This window comes from Myripristis murdjan, chromosome 12 (assembly GCF_902150065.1).
Source record: "Myripristis murdjan chromosome 12, fMyrMur1.1, whole genome shotgun sequence".
NCBI classification, from domain to species: Eukaryota; Metazoa; Chordata; class Actinopteri; order Holocentriformes; family Holocentridae; genus Myripristis; species Myripristis murdjan.
This window is the reverse complement of record NC_043991.1, coordinates 21,775,513-21,793,850: the sequence shown is the minus strand read 5'-3', so window position 1 is coordinate 21,793,850 and position 18,338 is coordinate 21,775,513. Positions and strand designations below refer to the sequence as shown.

General features: G+C 39.7%; 1 protein-coding gene across 3 annotated transcripts in view; it reads right to left on the bottom strand.

Annotated features, from left to right (window-relative positions):
- The window catches only part of rgs3a (regulator of G protein signaling 3a), a 188,123-nt gene that overhangs the window by 138,220 nt on the left and 31,565 nt on the right, over positions 1 to 18,338 (bottom strand). For all 3 annotated transcript variants that reach the window (XM_030065316.1, XM_030065317.1, XM_030065318.1), the window contains one exon: positions 3,162 to 3,229. In XM_030065316.1, the coding sequence (XP_029921176.1) occupies positions 3,162 to 3,229 (68 nt within the window). The remainder of the gene's footprint in view (positions 1 to 3,161; positions 3,230 to 18,338) is intronic.

The window sequence follows — 18,338 nt, the reverse complement described above, 5'->3', positions numbered from 1 at the left end:
GAAAAGAGCATTCACAAATTCAGATGAAAAAGTTTTTCATCTTGCTGCTGCATTTCAAGAGCTGTGTGTTTTGAACTATCATCAGTGCTGCCTTCAACCCTAAAATGACTTCAAACACCTCTCGATAATATTTGATCCAAGACTGTGATTACAATGCAAGCTTACAAAGACAGGAACGACTCTGTTGAATTTCTGTGGAAATGAAACCTGTTGCTTGTGGGAAAAAAAAAAAGTAACACGCACAGCAGACAATCAAAATAGACCAGAAGCACTATGACAAAGTGCCATTTTGTGAGGTAATCCCTGAAACTGTCGTTGTAACGTGAGCTTCCATGTGTGTGTTTGTATTTATGACTTTATGCCTTGTGCACAGATTTGTAGTGAGGGGAGAAGGCAAAAGTAAGGTGAGCTCCTTTGTCTTCATTCTGTCCAGTCAAGCTCATTAGCTAGTCTGAATTCTCCATTTGACAAGTCACTGCCAAAAATCCCTGGGGCCTCATTTACAAACAACATGAATTAAATGAATTCTTCACGCTGCATCAAAATCCCAGAGGAGGAACCAGACCTTAATCATTCATTTGCTGCTTCCGTCTAAAAGCCATCTGTCTGAAAGCGCATCTCTATTTGCAACGGACTGTCATAATGGGCACATAAGTTGCGAGTCTCAGTGAACTGCTACAAATTCAAGGTGGTAAGCAATTACTCAAAATGTCACAGGGTTGTAAATGGGTTTGCAATGACGGTGTGCCACAATGCTGGCTTCACGGTGCACCGGGTATATTGGAGACCCCGCTCTCGGAAATCTTCAGCCATCTCTTCTCCATTATTTGCACTCATTGCTTAATACCTCAAGTCAGACCATGAAAACAAAAACAAAATGCCAAGTCTGTTCTTAATTGTTATATGCATTTCTCTCTAAAATGAGTTTGGCATGTTACACTCACTCTTTCCAAAATACAAAAGCACATTCAAGATCCTTGGGTCGGCCGTAGCAGTTTTATCTTCTTCTAATGCCATTTGAGTATAACTCTTTTTCTGGCTTAATTCAGCTCTTTAGGGATCCTCCTTGATGAAGGTAAGATATTCTGCAAGAGGAGAAAACTCTTTGGCCCTGCTAGTGGCACAGACAAAATGTGAAGCACCTCTCGGCATCAACATTTACATTGTTCCTCTTGGTGCCGACGTTTTTATTGTACCGTCTCTTTTGTATTTTATTTCAGCCTCTCGGAGCTGGCACCATTAACCACCGCTGTGACAAGTTGCCACTCGACAAACTTTTCTTCTTTGCTGGTTATGTTTGAACTGATGCCACCAGGAAAATTGTTTTTGTCATCTTCCTCTGAGATTGCCATTTTCTCCCACAGAGAATGGAATGACAAGCACATTTACATGCATGAGAATGAAAACCATGTCTAGATTACTGGGATTTCATAGAGGGAAAATTCCATGCCAGTATGCATGCACATTTTATAAATTATAAATATCTATATAAATTATAGATATTTTCCCCTTTTTTCTGTACATACTCTCTCTTTTGTGTGCACATAACATGTTAGTGTAGAACCTACACAGTTTTACATGTGAGCCCCCAGATCTTTGAGTTGCTCAAAAGTAACAAACAGGCCACTCCTGGAGCCTGTCCAGTGGTCTGAATCATGTCCATTTTCATGGTTTATTATTTTTAATGAAATTCCACAAAATAATTGTAAGGCTTTGTGGCCAGTTACCACACTTATATCATATTTCTTGAATACAATGGAGAGGACAAATTCCCACAAATTGCCAGGACAACAGTGGCAGATTAATTCTAAAATTCCCCCATAATACTTATTGGAAAACTGCTCATTTTATTAATTTATATTATATTTTGGTGTCTGTGGCAATTCTAATCTTGCAGCCAATGTAAAACACTTCATCACATGGGATTCTGCTTTATCTCTAACAAATACTGAATATCCAACTACAGAGTGAATAATAGTTCATAATATTATATCTGTAATATTAATCATTTTAATGGAGTGAGAATAGGGGAAACTAGAAGTGTACTTAACCCAGTATACCAGGGTTTCTTTAAAGTTTTCACCCAAGGACCTAAAACAGAAGCCGAATCACTTACCCACGGCCCAAAACTAAAATATCATGTATGGGCCGGCTTTTTCACTTTTTTGCCTACTGAGGTCATTTGCATTTGCATTCATACTGATAAAGTACTTACTAACTGGACTTTACTTTATCACTCTTTCCTGGTCTTTGACGTGAAATAGGTAAAGTAAAATCAGTCTCTCCAAAGGCATTTTAAACTACTGTACTGTGTCTCTGAAGGGTCTAAGTGGTCTTCCTCATGCATTTTTTATTCATGTATGGCGAGTATACAGCCTGCCACAATGTGGAAAATGAGAAAGTGGCGCTGGTCGAACTTCAACACTGAACTTGAAAAATGCACAACATGAGGGAAAAAAATGAGAAGGCATGGGAAACAACGGACAAAGGGAGGTGGAGGGATTTGTGCTTTCCAGGAGCAGATACAGAAAACTGACTTTGCATCAGAACATATAATCAGCTCCTCTCTCGCTCATGACAGACCATCATTCAGCTCCAAATGTGACTCACATGCATTCTGACAAATATTTTCTTTCAAAAGCCAGCATAGTGCTCCATTCGCATTCAAGCTCAAGAGCATAATTCAGTTAGTTGCTATGGTTGCTGAGACTGTGTCACAAGGAATGCATAAATGTCTTACTTAAGGCATGTTAATATGCATGATGAGTCAGTTCAACATGGTATAATGTCATGGGTCAACAACTTGATGTATATTAAGTATAGGCCTATGCGTTCGTAGTGCACGCACAGGCAAATACAGCATTAATGAATGCGCACTTACTCACGCGTACTCACACAACAACACACACAAACTACCAACAAACACTAAATGGATGTGTCCAAGATTCATAAATGCACAGACACATATTACATATATATGTACAAAGCACAGAGAAATCCACAAACACAGCAGAAATAAAGCATCAGTGCAAATGTATAACTAACTTTACACACAGAGGGAAATCTCCGAGAATAATTCTAGTTGTGCAGAAAAGGAAAACATGCTGTATGTGCACAAACACACACAAAAAAAATAAATAAGGTGTTTTGGTGGTACTCACTGTTAAGCATTGCATATTCTCGGGGCGATTGGTCTCGGGGGCAGCACCATGGTTTGACAGCACAGCCTCTGAAATATAGACAAAGGAGTCACGGGCTGAGACAGTGCCTTTGGAGCACATCTCTCTCTGTGGCAGCAAGAAACACCCTTCTGCATGCACGAAAAATAAGTCCTCAAACAGTTTTCAGAGTCCATAAAAGTGCCGCAGAATGATAACAGCGGGCAATTATATGGCGCAAGTTGTCCGGAACAGCCTATGGCAGATAAAAGGACAGGGATTCAAACTGGAGAGCACACAATAAAGGCAAAAAAAAAGAAAGAAAGAAAAAAAAAAACAGGCCGACCAAACTCCTGTAAGATGCAAGGCTCCAGCAAACTAGCCAAGAGAGGAGTGGAAGTGAGAACAAGTGAGGGAGGGAGGGAGGGGTAAAGAAGAGAAAAGGAACTCCTCTCTCACTCTATTATCCCTCCGTCTCAGGGCTCCTGTGAAGTTGCTATGGTTACGGGGACTCACCCCTGCCTCTGAGTCCTTTTAACTATTGCTCATAAAGGCAGCATTCAGCTTTGGGACACAATGCCAATCTCTCTCTCTCTCTCTCTCTCTCTCTCTCTCTCTCCCTCTCTCTCTCTCTCTCTTTCTCTCTCTCTCTCTCACTCTCTCCTCCCTGCTGCCTTTCCTCTCTCTCTCTCTCTCTCTCTCCCTCTCTCTCTCTTCATGGAGTGAAACAGATGAGTGCTGCATGCTTCTCTCTCATTGATTATCTGTCTCTCCCCATCTCCCCAAACAGAACCCCCACCACCACCTCCAGCATTCCCCTCGCTCTCTGTGGCGCTTCTCAGTTTCCTCAGTTTTATCTCTAATGCCTCCCTTCTCTCTATCATCACCAGAGCCATGAAAAAGAGAAATCTCTCTAATTTCCCCATCCAGAAAGCTATCTTCTTAACTTTTCCGACCCAGTGCGCCTCCAAAATGGCCAGCTGAGAGCTAAGAGTTCGAAAGCGGTTCAGTAACCATCTGTTCACCTCGTCAGGAGTTATCATAATCACATTAGCACACATACATCTCACACACACACACACACACACACACACACATACACACACACACACGCCCGCACAGTTTCACATTCACCAATACATCTGCACTGAGGACCCTCCACAAACTTTGAAGCACTTTTCAAACTGTTGGATCCTTTCCTGTGTAACCCTAGAGTTAACTCCCAAGGACATTCCTCCATCTCAAAGTTGTGGTTGCCATGGTAACATGAAGACATTAAAAAAAAAAAAAAAAAAAAAAAAAAAGGTTTCTGTCACTTGTGCATCTGAGACCTCCGGGGATCCAGAGAAAGAGAGGGGCTAACCTGGCTGGCTTCAAGCCCAGCAGAGGAGCCTTTTGTGCAGGCCAGACATTAATCACACTGGGTATGAGGAAGAGACATGGAGCAGCTGGCAAAGAGATACATCCAACATGAGTGACATAAAAATGGGTAGAGAGAGGGATGAGGGAGAAAAAAGAGATGGACAGAAGGAGTGAAGAGTGGGAAAAGTATACACAAGGGGAGGAACAGGAACGAGAAAAAGACGGTGCAAGGAAACAAGAGAGACAGAAAAGATAAAAAAGAAAAAGTGAGTAAAACTCGGGGACTAAAGAAGGGACAAACAATAAAGAAATGAAAAGGCAAGAGTAAAAAGAAAGGATCAAAAGCAGCTGGCAGTCCTCCTCAGTTGAGTCAGCCAGTCCTGCTACAGATCTGCCAGAACATAAAAAGCCTTTGACTCTGCCCAAGTCCCTCACCGCACCGCTCGCTCACTTGACACCCAGTCCCTCTTTTCACCTCCTTTCAACCACAAACAAATAAGCACTTGATGGAGAGCGAGTGGAAAAGCCAAAAAGGAGGAGAACAACACTGCTCCCACTTCATGTTTAACAGTCCCTTAAGATTACCTCGAGTGTGAGGTAATTGTTTAAAACTGTTAACATCAGGCGCATGGGTCAACTGTCTTGGATGGGCTAAAAGAAGATTTCACAGTTTTCTGACGCTGACATAATGATGACTGGATGGTACAGTATGTTGGCACACCTCGCACTGCTCCCAAGGGTCACCGTTGTTGACAACCAATGTCTCGCCAGATGTCACACGAATGGGTAGGTGTTTGACAATAACAAATAACAGCATCTGGCCCTAATAACTACTATAACTACCGTAAGAGAAGCATTGGTTTTGCCAGTGTTTACGATAGAGTATATAGATAAACAGGCTTAACACAATCTGTAAAGGCTTTGTGGGTAAATACACAAAATGTGTCACTTTATCTAAGAAGAACGGAAACTGGTCCTCTTCATCACATGGGAATGATACTTAGTACTCTGATAAACCAAATCATCGTGAAAATTTGGGTGTGTTTTGTGATTTATTATACCATCTCTGCACCTCTTTTACTCTCTCACTGTTTGGATGCTGAAGGAAGTGATGCTGCAGATGGTCTTAGGTTTTTGGCAAATAAAGGACGCATGCTTGTTTTTTAAAGTAGGCATGAAATTATTATTGTTATTGGACGGATGGACTTGAAAATGAAAATAATCCCTCTCAAAGATCACTTATGACCTTCTAGAAGTGTGTGTTGGTGTGTGTATCTGCAGAGACACTGCACTCTGACTGGATTTTCTTGTTTTGCTGAGCTCACGACTCCTCTGGGCATCAGCCATTGGGCAGTGACTGTGTAGCTCCCAGCCAATGACATCATGCAGTGCCAGATTGATAGCACAATATCCAATAGGAAGCTATATAAAATCACAGACACGGACCGCAGAAAAAAGGAAACGGTGCAGTTTTCTGGTGCCGGTGGGCCACATTTTTTTTCCTAGGGTGGTGATTTCACATTTTGGGCGGTCATTATATTCCATCACCACCCTAGGAAATGATAACCAACAAATCCAACTTATTCTGCCTTTAAAGTAATACTACTAGGTAGACATATGCACGTAGGCATATGCACCCATACTGTGCATGCTCACCAATATGACAGCTATGAGGAATGAAATTTGGTTATGTTTGGGACATCTGTGTATGACCAGCCCTCAAGGGACGGGGAGAAAGTGAAAACAATCCAAACATGACAGAACAGGAACAATCACATTTAACAAACAACTAAAGTCAATATGAGAGCAGTCTGTGGCCTCAGTGCTTGACCCCAGTGACCGGAGAATGACTGTGACTCATTTCTTGCATGAAGTCACATGGGACAATACAATGTGATGACATGGGGGCGTTCTGGACAGCCTAGCAGCAGTGATTGACACATTTCATTTCGTGCTCCTGTTTTGAGCAGGGCAGAGCAGCCAAAAAGGATTATGTCTCCTGTCTATCAAACCAAAGTGTAGCATGAGTGTCCCTGATAGAGATTTTGAGAGGATTGGAGGAGAATGGGTGTAGAAATACCATGACACCCGAATGGTACTTCATATTACGTTTAGTACATCCTGTGCTACATTATGTATGTATAGCAGCCTGGATCTGATTCAAGGGTGCATGCAAAGTCATCAGATCATCAACCTCACTCAACACCGATCTATGAAAGTCATAATTCCATTATAGTAGTCACAATGGTTACAATAACATTCATTTTCTCTGAGCAGATCAAAAGACAAAACAATTTTTTGGTATGTTATTCTAATCCAACAACTAGAACATAAGTATAATTAGCATTTTTTGAGGAGGAGGAGGAGAAGAAGAAGAAGAATAGTACTTCAATAACCACATTAAGATTATGCTCCATCAGGCAAAATGCATTCTTTAAAATAATCATATTTTTTGCTGAAAAAATGGTCTGGTGCAGTGAAGACTGCGAGGGAGGCAGCCAGCAGTGCTTTTCTTCATGAGGTCACATCTGGGAACAAACTCAGGACTCCAACAGTGAAGCATCAACAGAATCCCAAACCCTACCTTTTTTCACTCTCTCTCTCTCTCTCTCTCTCTTTATCCATATAAATCAACACAATATTCTTACAAGGACATGAAGTATATCTTTGAGGTAGTTATAGGTGATAAATAGATCTCTTGCTTTCTTTCTGTGTTTCTGTCGACATGAATCTCACCTAATTACAACTATATATTGACGACTATATATTTTGTGTTTTGTTTTTTTGTTTGCTGTCTGTTTTGTGTTAGTCTCTGTTTACTGTTTGTTTTCTGTTCTTGTTCTGATTGTGTTGTTGTATTTTCTAGTAAGAAGATATTTAAGGGTCTAAAGGGTAGGCACAATAAGCTTAGGCTTCAGCCTACACCTTTTTGGTCTGTTCTCTCTATGAAAGTGAAAGAAAATTGTAGTGTATTAATTTACTCTCAAATGACCAAATAAAACTACTACTACTACTACTACTACAAAAACAAGAGATATACAAAGTATACACTGTACATATTCACTGTCACAGAGTTCTCCAATGTTAAAATCCCAATTTAAATCCTGCTTACAACCACAGCTCCTTCAGAAGGCTCGACGGTAACTTCTTGCACCTCCATTAACACCTTCTGTAAAATCACACACAGCTAAGGTTACAGTTCCTATGCTGCTGCTTAGGCTTACGGATGCACTTTCACACTGCTGCTGCCTTGAAACAGCCTGTTCAGCAGTTCAGAAACTGAACTGAACCAATAGCTTAGAGAGGTGTTGTGGCAAGCGTATCTTGCTACCGTATTATTTATTCATTCACTTTCTCTGCCCACTTAATCATTTTCAGACTCCTAGGGGTGGCTGGAGCCTGTCCCATTTGTTGGGCAAATGGCAGGGAGATACGTTGGACAAGCCGCCAGTCCATTAAAGGGCTGACACAAACACTCACACTTGTACCTATGGGAAATTTAGAGCCTCCAGTCCACCTGACTGGAGGAAGCAGGAGCACCTGGACAAAATCAACCCAAGCACATAGAGAACATGCAAAAACTTGTATGGAAAAGACTGGAGCTAGGAAATGAGCCTGGGTCTTTCTTAGCTCCCTTTTGCCTTCCACATACAAACTACTACTTGCATCCCTTTTGACAAAATTATGAAATAATCATCAAAATATATGTAAGTAGAGGAGGTGACATTTTCCCAGCACACAGTCGGATTGACAGTAACAGGACAGAGCACAAGTAGGTAATTTAACCAATGGTCTGGAAATGGTGTGACTTTTCCACTAGGCCGGGCTAGGGCTGAGCAATATATTGATAATATATCGATAATATATTGATATCATGATACAAGACAAGATATCACCAGGGATTTTGGATATCATAAAACTGTTTTAAGTGTTGTCTTTTTATGGTTAAAGGCTGCATTTCAGTAAAGTGACACATTTCCTGAACTTATGTTAGTTATTATATAGGCATTAATGATCATTATTAATCAAACATATCACTGTGTAAATATTTAATGAAAGCTCCAATAGTTATCCCTACAATATTGTCACAATATTGATATTGAGGTATTAAAATACAAGTATATTGTTTTTTCCCCATCAATAAGTATATTGCTATTGCTCATTTCACATTTCAGTATGCATTTGTGTGTACAAAATAGGTGAGGACAGGTTGCTTCATAGTCAGAATGGATATCAATCAGGAAGCCAGCTGATGAGTCATTAACAACTGTGTCTTTGTTTAGATGATGAACTGAAATATTATTGATATGGATGAGCCTCATTGCTCTACCAAAGCACATAATTCCTGTCTCTATGTCTTTTACCTGATAATTATTGCTATTTTTAATGTTGACTGTGCTTTGGTTTGTATCCTATAGCATACTGGTAAAATGGATTCATCTCCTCACCAAATGCTTGGGGTACAATGAGCACATCTGGAGTACATGTCGCCTTGTTCTGACACTTTCTATCTTGGTGATAGTGTGATTTTTTCCCCCCTCTAATTTAGTATAAAGTATCAAACAGCAGAGTCTAAGAGTCCCCGATGAGATCATGGACCTCAGGCCAAAATCATCACATGGATGCAGCTGAAGTTGGAAAAATTCTGATTCTGAATTTGCCTGGTCACTCAGCCCACCCTATGTGACTGCCATATTTTGTCTGATATAGAACCAATTTTGTTTATGCTGTTTGTCTCATTCCTTTCATAGCTACAGCATATATTCACAAATTTCAATCAATTGCTTTCAGGTCTTTCAGGATCTAGAGTTTATATGGACTTTTAACTTTTAACATTTTCACAGCACTAATACGTTTTGATGGTTACTACCAGATACTGTTTACACATCAGTGGAATTTGTTGAAATTCACGTCCACCTTCATATTGTGCATCTTTCTGTGACTGTAAAATAAATGGCAAATTTGTGTGGTTGGCAAGTCAAAGAGGCAGAGTGTGCTGCAGTACAGCTGTACAAAAAGCAAAGTGTAAGGTACTGGGTCAAATGCTTCACTTCGGATCAAGTGAATGTAAGCCTGAGGTCAGTGTTACCCTTTAGAACAAGCATCAGATGCCTGGCATGTCAGACGCATACTTTGCAGCACACTTTCTTGCACAGGGTACAGGACAGCAGTGTGTGCTATGTGTGTGTGAAAGATCTCTCTCTCTGTCTCTACACTATTCGACAGCTCCAGGTGTGAATGTGCAGAGGGGTGTTGCTGAAAAAGAGCATACATGCGCAGCCAAATTAGAACCTGGATAAATAACAGTCAACAATGCTAATGATGCTAATAATAATAATAATAGCAATGCTAATAATAATAATAATAATAATAATAATAATAATAATAATAATAATATCTGTTGACACAAAGACAAGGTTGTGTGTGTCCACAGAATGTCCGTGTCCATTAGCACTATGTTAAATAAAAGTCTTTGTCATTATGCAGTTGACACATTTTGTATGTGCAAGCCCAGTGGGTGTTCCGCTATTTTTGCTTTCAAGCATATGGAAACCACCTGACCCGCATTGTACAATAGCTGGAGTGAAATGCATTAGCTATGCTTAGAAACACACACACGTACATGTCATTGTGGGTCATCTGTCTCCACTGACACACTAAGTAACAGAAAAAAAACTCTTCTAAAGGATGGCCTCAAACACTCACAAACAAATGTATTTCCTGTCATCCATAAGGAATGCAGGCTTCCAGTGCATTGCAATGCTTTTGGTAATCAGGCTATTAAGCATGTATGACAGTCCGACTTCAGAAATGACACGTAAACAAGAAATCTCCATTAGGGATGTAATGGTTACTGGTTTCACGATAAACCACTGTAAAATTACTGATGGTTTATGTTACCATTTCAAATTTTAATTAACATTGACACTGTGGTTGATTACACTGAAAAAAAACTCATTGTAAATACTGTCCAGTATCAGAATCTGAATCAGATATACTTTATTGATCCCTGAGGGGAAACTGGGTCAGTTGCAGATGCTCAATTTTCAAGAGAATAATTAAATTATAAGAAACAGAAAGAAAAAAAAAAAAAAAATTTTATCAACCAAATTTACCAACAGTCTCCAAAACAGCTGCAACACGCCTTTGCTGCTTCCATCCTACAGCAAATGGCCACATGGGGCCATCATTTATGTCAAAGCACACTTGATATGGTTTTCATTTGTTTTCATAAGGTATTGTTATGATACATTATGATTTTAATCTTTATGCAAGCAAAAAGAGCATAGTGTTGCTAATTTGGTTTGTGGCTTTTTTTTGTGATATCATAATTTCTTCTCTAGTTTCCATAAACAGGTTTGAGGGATTAAGAGAAACCTGGTTTACACAGCTATATTTATGCAGGAGAAATCTGATTACTGGGCCATGTAAGCCCTTTCTTAGGTTTCTGAACAACTTTTCAAGCGTGCCCATGTGCAGGAAAAGAGTGTATAAGTACATTTTCCCAATAAACACAATACACAGCACTAGTTAGAATAAAAGCTTCGCTATTGGTTGTAGATGGTCATGGAATTTGACATAATTTTACGTAAAATCTACCGCTGATGACAATGTAATGAAACAAAAAACACATCTGCTGCAGCCTGCCTTGCTTGTTATTCTGCCTTGAGCATGGTAGAAAAACTGGAAAATCAAAAGCAAAATCTGCCACTGCTGAAGTTTTTACCACAACAGGCTGACTGTCCCGTGCATTCTGGTGGCTCCACAGACTAAATCACTGTGATCAGCAGAAGTAACAGTCCAGGGTATCACAGCTGGCATCGTGATCTGATTACTCACTCACTGATTGACCTCACAGCCTAGAGAGCCTACAATAACCCACCCTTCTCAATCCCAGTCCACTTTGAAGTAAAAACTGGAGTGAAACCTAATTTTTTTTCTCTCTACAGTTAAACTAGCAGAGCATCCACTCTGCCAACAAAGCATTTCCCCTGCTGCCTTAAACATTTGGGACAGTCTCAAAAATATCTGCACTAGTAGTTTGTCATCAGACCATACAGTAGCACAGCCCATCTTTCATAACAGTCCTTAAGAGTATCGAGTTTAAGTTAGCCAGTTCAAATTAAAGCGGAGCTAGAGTCCTTTGTCAAATTACGCAGAGTTGAGCAAAAGTGCTGCAATATCATTCCTCTTTCTGTCTTTGCTTTCCTTTCTTTTTTTCTCCCTGTCAATTTCTCCATAAAGGCAACACTGTAAGCCAATTATAAAGCAGGTTCAATTTTCAGCTCAACAGCAGTTAGGGGCTGCACACTTGTTAAATTGAATCAATGTGTATTTGGACACCCCATGTGGATAGACTATCCATGCGTCATTAAGATTCTGCCAAAATTGAACATGGAATATCGTTTGTAGAGCCGTGTTTATCTATCTTAGACGTTTTGTTTGGCTGTCACTCAAACACTGCCTTTCCATTTTAGCCTCTCAACTCATATTTAAGCAAAGTTAACATGGCAGGTTTTTGTTGCTGGCTACAGTATAAATAAACTGTCTGTGTCTGGCCAATCAGTTTTATAATGAAGGGGAGAGTCTGTACTCTGCTCTGGGAAAGTGCCTGACTGACCCCCAACAAAACTAGTAGAAACTGGTGAGGAAAGACAAACATGATTTGTAATAAACTGATGTTTTGAAGGGGTATTTTCTTGTAAATATATAATGTACAACAGATACACAAGTCAATTAATTGTTACTTTTAGCAACCTGTATTTCTGTCTGGCCTCTTCCTGTTGTGAATGTTTGGCTTTAATTGTGCACATTAAAAATTTAATTGGAATTTTTTTTCTATGTTCTAACCCAGTTGTGTCAGCAGTATGAGCAGTATATGTATGGTTGTATAACCAACATATAACAGTACCGAAACGTCTTCAGGACATACCCTTGATATGAATGCAGCTGCTTTTGGACTCCATGACAGCCCACGGTATTTGAGTCTTGTCAATTAGCAAAAACTGACAAGACTGAAAAGACAACGGCAATATAAGCAGCAGTGATGCTTAAAGACATCTGACTGTGATGTGAATTTACATACTGCACCAACAGGAATTTTTGTCTTTTGAAGTCAAATTGCCTACAAGCCTGTCTTAGTGAGCTGCTCAGTCTTACTAATCCTAATCTATTTGGTTTATTCGGTCATGTTCTTTGAACATGGCGAAGTATATTCAACACTACTCCATTTTCTAAGTTGTTACTGTAAAGCTCCTTTTTTTAACAGTCTCCCCTTCCCATTAGGTCAGTACAATGCTACATCATTTGGGGATTGCTTGCTTCCCAGTCTGGCATGACCTGCCCCTCAGGCATTTGGCCTAGCGCTGTCCTGGCACTGAGCTGGCATGGATTTCTGAGCCAAGTAAGGGATTAGTTAGGGGGCCGTGACACACTGATCCAAACAGTGAATCTTCAGAGAAGGTCAGTACACTGTGAGGTGGATTACTACAATAGCCCAGCAGAGATGTATCTGTATCAAGTTACAGTTTCTTTCAAAGCAGATATGGCATCATAGGATTATAAAACAAACAAACAAACAAAAAAAAAACAATGTCAACTGCTCAAAGCCAAATCTTGGCTCTTATCCGTCTTTAGAAATACTAGTTGTTGTAACATCTGTGGCTGCATGTTAGTCCATACAAATTTAATGAAACCCACACAATATCTTATGATGCAAATGTGCTCCAAGCTGAAAAAATGAGAAAAATTAATCTCACCATCACAAAAGGATTATGTGGAAGAAACTCAACAAGAAACGGGCAGTAATTTGGTGTTAAAATGCGCGGTGGAAAGCAAGGGTGTGGACGTCACGATAGTGCACGGCCACTGCATTTCCTTTCAACTCCAGCAACCAACCTTCATTCCTAACTCATGCAACTCAGGTTTTCTGCCGTCCAAAAGGTTAAATTTTGGGGAAAACAGTTCATTTAATCATTAACAAAAACAACTTGTTCTACCGGCTCATCTTAACCAATGTTTTATTTGTTTATCTTGATAAAACTAGCCTAAACCTAACCAAACTTGTCTATAGTTATATAGGAGTCTTTATAGTTATGAGAACATATGAGCGTTGCATGGAAATTCATTGCTGGTTTTAGTTTAAATGGACTGGACTACCACAAACTATAATGATGTAGTGAGAGATCTAGCCATTGTTCTGACAAGAAACAATTTGTGAAAGCTTTTCTACTGCAATAAACACATCTGTTAACCAGGATTACTGCTAGGATTATCTATGCAAGTAAAGAGCTAATACAGTTGAACAAGTGCACTAATGCTTAATAGGTGCTTAGGTGGAGTGATGGGTTATAGGGATTCTCTCAAATCCAAAAACCATATTCGTCAAAGCACAAAAAAAAAACTCTCCTTTCAAATTTATTGTAATATTTTGATGTTTTAATAGTATGTCTGTTGTTATAGACAAAACATTCAATTGAAAATAACTTGACTGTCTTTTCTCAGTTTGTGCTCCACAGTCTGACACGCACACAAAGCCACAACAGAGAGAGAAAGTCAAAAAAAAAAAAAAGAAAGAAAGAAAGCTGCATGTTAATATGTGCTTTGTTTGCTCTAGGGACTGTAGTTATTTTACTAACTTAGCATCAGTAAGGGTAATTGTTGTTTTTCCAACAATTTGCTTCAGTGGGAGCGGAATTGGCATCCTCTGAAGCCCATTTACATTAGAGCTAAATAAGTCATTGCTCATTATCATGCATTTTCTGGTCATGTTCACATTCAGTAGTATGATTATGACGACTGGTGGCACTGTGTCCTGCTGGAAACAGGTAATGAAAGCCGGACTGACTCTAGTTACTTGGCAGGTGAGGCTGGCTGTGCATGTATGGAGGGGAGCAGAACTTGAAAACCACTTCATGAACAGCAATGTAAACATTGACATGTGAACATAAAAAAACGAGTCCTGTTACTTTGTTCATTCATGCACATTCTCGATGCTGTACAATATGCGTGTGTGTACAGACACAGAACATGAGCCCTTCCTGTTAACAGCTTCATTTGCTGAGCCACAAGATGTTAATGTGAACGGGGAAGCTGCTCCAGTCTACTCATGAGCAGACACTTGTCTTTACAATATATAACAAAATATTACTTCTTCAAGGGAAGCTTATGAATTTCTTTTCTTTATTTTTTTTTTAACCCAATGACTGCAAGGTTAAGCTACACCCACATCTGGTTTAAGCCCTGCCAACTTTTGTGACATATACAAATAACTTAGTGGGTTGAACACATACAAATAGTAGCAAGTACTCCAGCTATTAATATCAAAGCACTGCAGTAGCATAGTATTACTGTATCTGATAGAATTATTTAACAAAATATTAATTCATGTGTTAATGTATCTACTACAGTAGAGTTCTAGAGCTGGTTCTAGAGCTGGTTCATGCTCATTTGATTTCTACCATAATACATGGCCTCCTATACAACATTTTAGAGATTTCGAATGATGAGGAACAAATTTTTTGTTTTTTTTTTTCACAGACCAAAGTTCTACACAACAGAAGTCATTGTGATACAGAACCTCAACAAGCAATAATTCTGTTGTTTTTTTCTGCTGAAAATGGTAAAACACTACTAATATTTTCTTCCCAATTTTGATTTTTACTGGATTTTTCCATGACAGTCATTGTTCCTAAGGTGGAACAACATAACAACAGTACCTCCATGACCAGACGAGTTAGGTGTTCTCTTTACCTACAGTTTACTAAGCTGTGAAGGCAAAGATAATATAAGTGTTACCCTGTACATACTCAACCTTAGTGGTGTATTCTGCATTGTCTTTTCAACCATATGTCTTGTATCATCTGCATTTTACAACATTTGAGTTAATATTAGTTTGTGAAGCATCCAAGAGGAGCCACATGAGCTTGTGGTTTTGTTAGAAGAAAGTATTAATGAGATCCCAAATGTCTTCAGATTGTAATTTTTAATTTGCTTTCCATGGCAAGCTGACCGATCCAACTATGATGACATCTCTTGTGCAGAGTCCCCATGTGTGAGAAGAGTCTATGTGGAAATGGATGTATCATGTACTTATATTTATGAGCCTATCTGAATAGAAAGTAACTTGTATCAGTCCTGTGTTTTTAAGTGAAGGATGAACAGGAACACAGTGAAGGAGGGTTTAATAAATTTGGAAAAGTTGTCCAAATCAATCAATCATGTGCAGACAGGTGCGCAATAGTTTGAAATTGTCCTCTAAGTTTGTTTTAATGACAATATTGCTTTAAAGTTGTCTGCAACAAAACCCAACACAAGTGATGAAATGGCCTTGTACCAACATAATTGCATGAGCATGTTGATCCAGCCAAGCTCCCAGGATGCCCTGGCTGGCCCCTATTATTTTAGGATGCCCCTTGATGACATACTGTACATGTTGCAAATTGGGGTCTTTACAGGCCCACAGCTAGGGTTACTTCAAATTGTTTGTTTAGTTAAGTGCCTTTTCACATTTAGTGACAGTGCTGGGTTACATAAGACTGATAGGACATACACAGGAATCTGAGAATTAACAAATGACAATGAGACAGGATAAATAAATAAAAAAATACAGTGATGTCTGCAAGGAAAACAGACACGGGAGAAGATAACATGTCAAATGAGACAGGAGCCTAAAAGCAACAACAATGCAATGTATTCCAATGCTTATCATTCCAATTAGACACTCATTGCATCTTGGGAATATTTGGCAGCTATGCAAAATGTGAAAAACAACTACTCCATAAGTCTTTTCAGCCCACTACACAACTACCTAGTTCCACAAATTTCTCCCTCAAACAAATATAGTCTTATTCATTCTAGTTCCTCGCCAAAAACAAAATCTTACAAGACTACATTTGAACACATCATAACAGTATAATTTATCTTTGCCCAATTGTCATTTTTGCTGCATACAGCTTGAACACATCATAACGTAATTAAATGCAACCTCTAATCATGACAAGGAGGCGACAGTGTAGATAAGGCCGCAGCTCAGTGAGACTCAGGTCAAAGGAAATTGTGACCCTGTTCCAAACCGGACTCGGATATCGATTCTCTTCCCTCTTCAGTCCTGACTTGTAGGCCAACTCAGATCTGAAGATGCAATTCCCTGGTGCTGGCGGTCTGTTTGTGTGTCATTTTCATCGGCAGCAGTGCCTCCATTCATTCTCTCTAAACAGCACAACATGTTTTTCTCATTTGATGGGGGGGATATTCGTTACCGCAAGAACATTTCGGAATCATCTCATTTTTCAGGGGTATTGCAGTCAGCTAAAAGGACAGCCAGTGATTACCAGCAGTAACAGCAAGAGAAGATATGCTCAGTTGCAGTCAGTGCCCAGCAGTTGAACACAGTCGCTACAGAAGTCAATTCAATGTGTCATTTTCTAAGTGTTGGGCACAAAAATACTGAGAATAAAATCCCCCCAAAACCCATTTTGTCCTGGAGATCCCGCAAAAGACATTTGTCCATTCCAAACACATTTTATTGTGGATGGGACACCATTAGTCTCAGGCTCTGGACAAAACTGGACAGACAGATATCTGCCACTGCCATCTGTGGATGCCAACTGATCGGCAGTGAGCAAGGCCAATATTGGTCCATACCGATATTCCACCAAGAAATCAATGCATTCCTAATATTTTGTTAACTGAACAAGGTCAGTGTGTACCAGAGCCCATTTACCCATCACTCTGCCTATCAGCAGTTTCAGTTCTACATACATCCATACATACACATAGTGTCAGCAATAAGTACTGGGATGCATTATTGTTGCTGCATTTTCTTGTAGATGGTTTGAAAATTTGTCATGTTTTTTTTGTTGTATAACATGTTAACCATTTGATGACCCTACTGCCTGCCAATCCTTTTCAAAATCTAAAGAAAGAAACACATGGATAGATAGAAATACACAAAAGGGTAGTGAGAGAGAGAGAAAGAGAAAGAGAGAGAGAGATGATGGACACACAGAGAGTGATGTTCTAATGAATGGGATGTTGGTCATTCCCATGCTCTTGCATGTCATGGTACAGCGGTGCCTCCATGGCCTATATTCTGCCAGCTGGCAACACACAAGTGCATGCATGAGTGCACACCCACCCACCCACTCACCCACCCATCTACACACACACACACACAGACACACACACACACACACAGATCTGCTCAGACAGTAGTGGGGCAGTATTACCACTGGGAAAAACCAAAACATTCCAAATCCATTAATAAAACCCAGCTGAAACGAAAACTACGGTGTGGTTCCTTTGCCGTCTTATAACATCCTATAACATTAATGATGCTAATTCTTCATCTGTTGGTGTATCTTAGTGTCTGTGACTGCTATACAAAGTCTGTGAGTCTAACATATGTTTCAGCATACCACAGCATATCCCCCAAGTTAAAAACAAGTATACCCATCTAACTCTAATATATGTTAAGCCAGGGATCCCTCTTGCCATACTTGTAGAGGTTTCCTATTGGCTGACTCATATCCAATCTGACACCTCTGTCCCAGTTCCATCCAGAGAAGCATTTTGTACTCTTTAAACTAGTTTTAAAGTTGCATGAGTCAGATTATCCCAGCTCAGCCAAGCAGTGAAAATTGGAATTGGCTAGCAAACATTTTAAGATATCATCTTCATTCCCATAACTCCAAATGGGACTGTGTTAATCACCCACAGCAACCGATGGTACTGATTATGTTGTAGGTCAGGATGGTTGGCTCTGTGTGTGTGTGTGTGTGTGTACGTGCTTGTGTGTGAGTGTGTGTATGTGTGCTG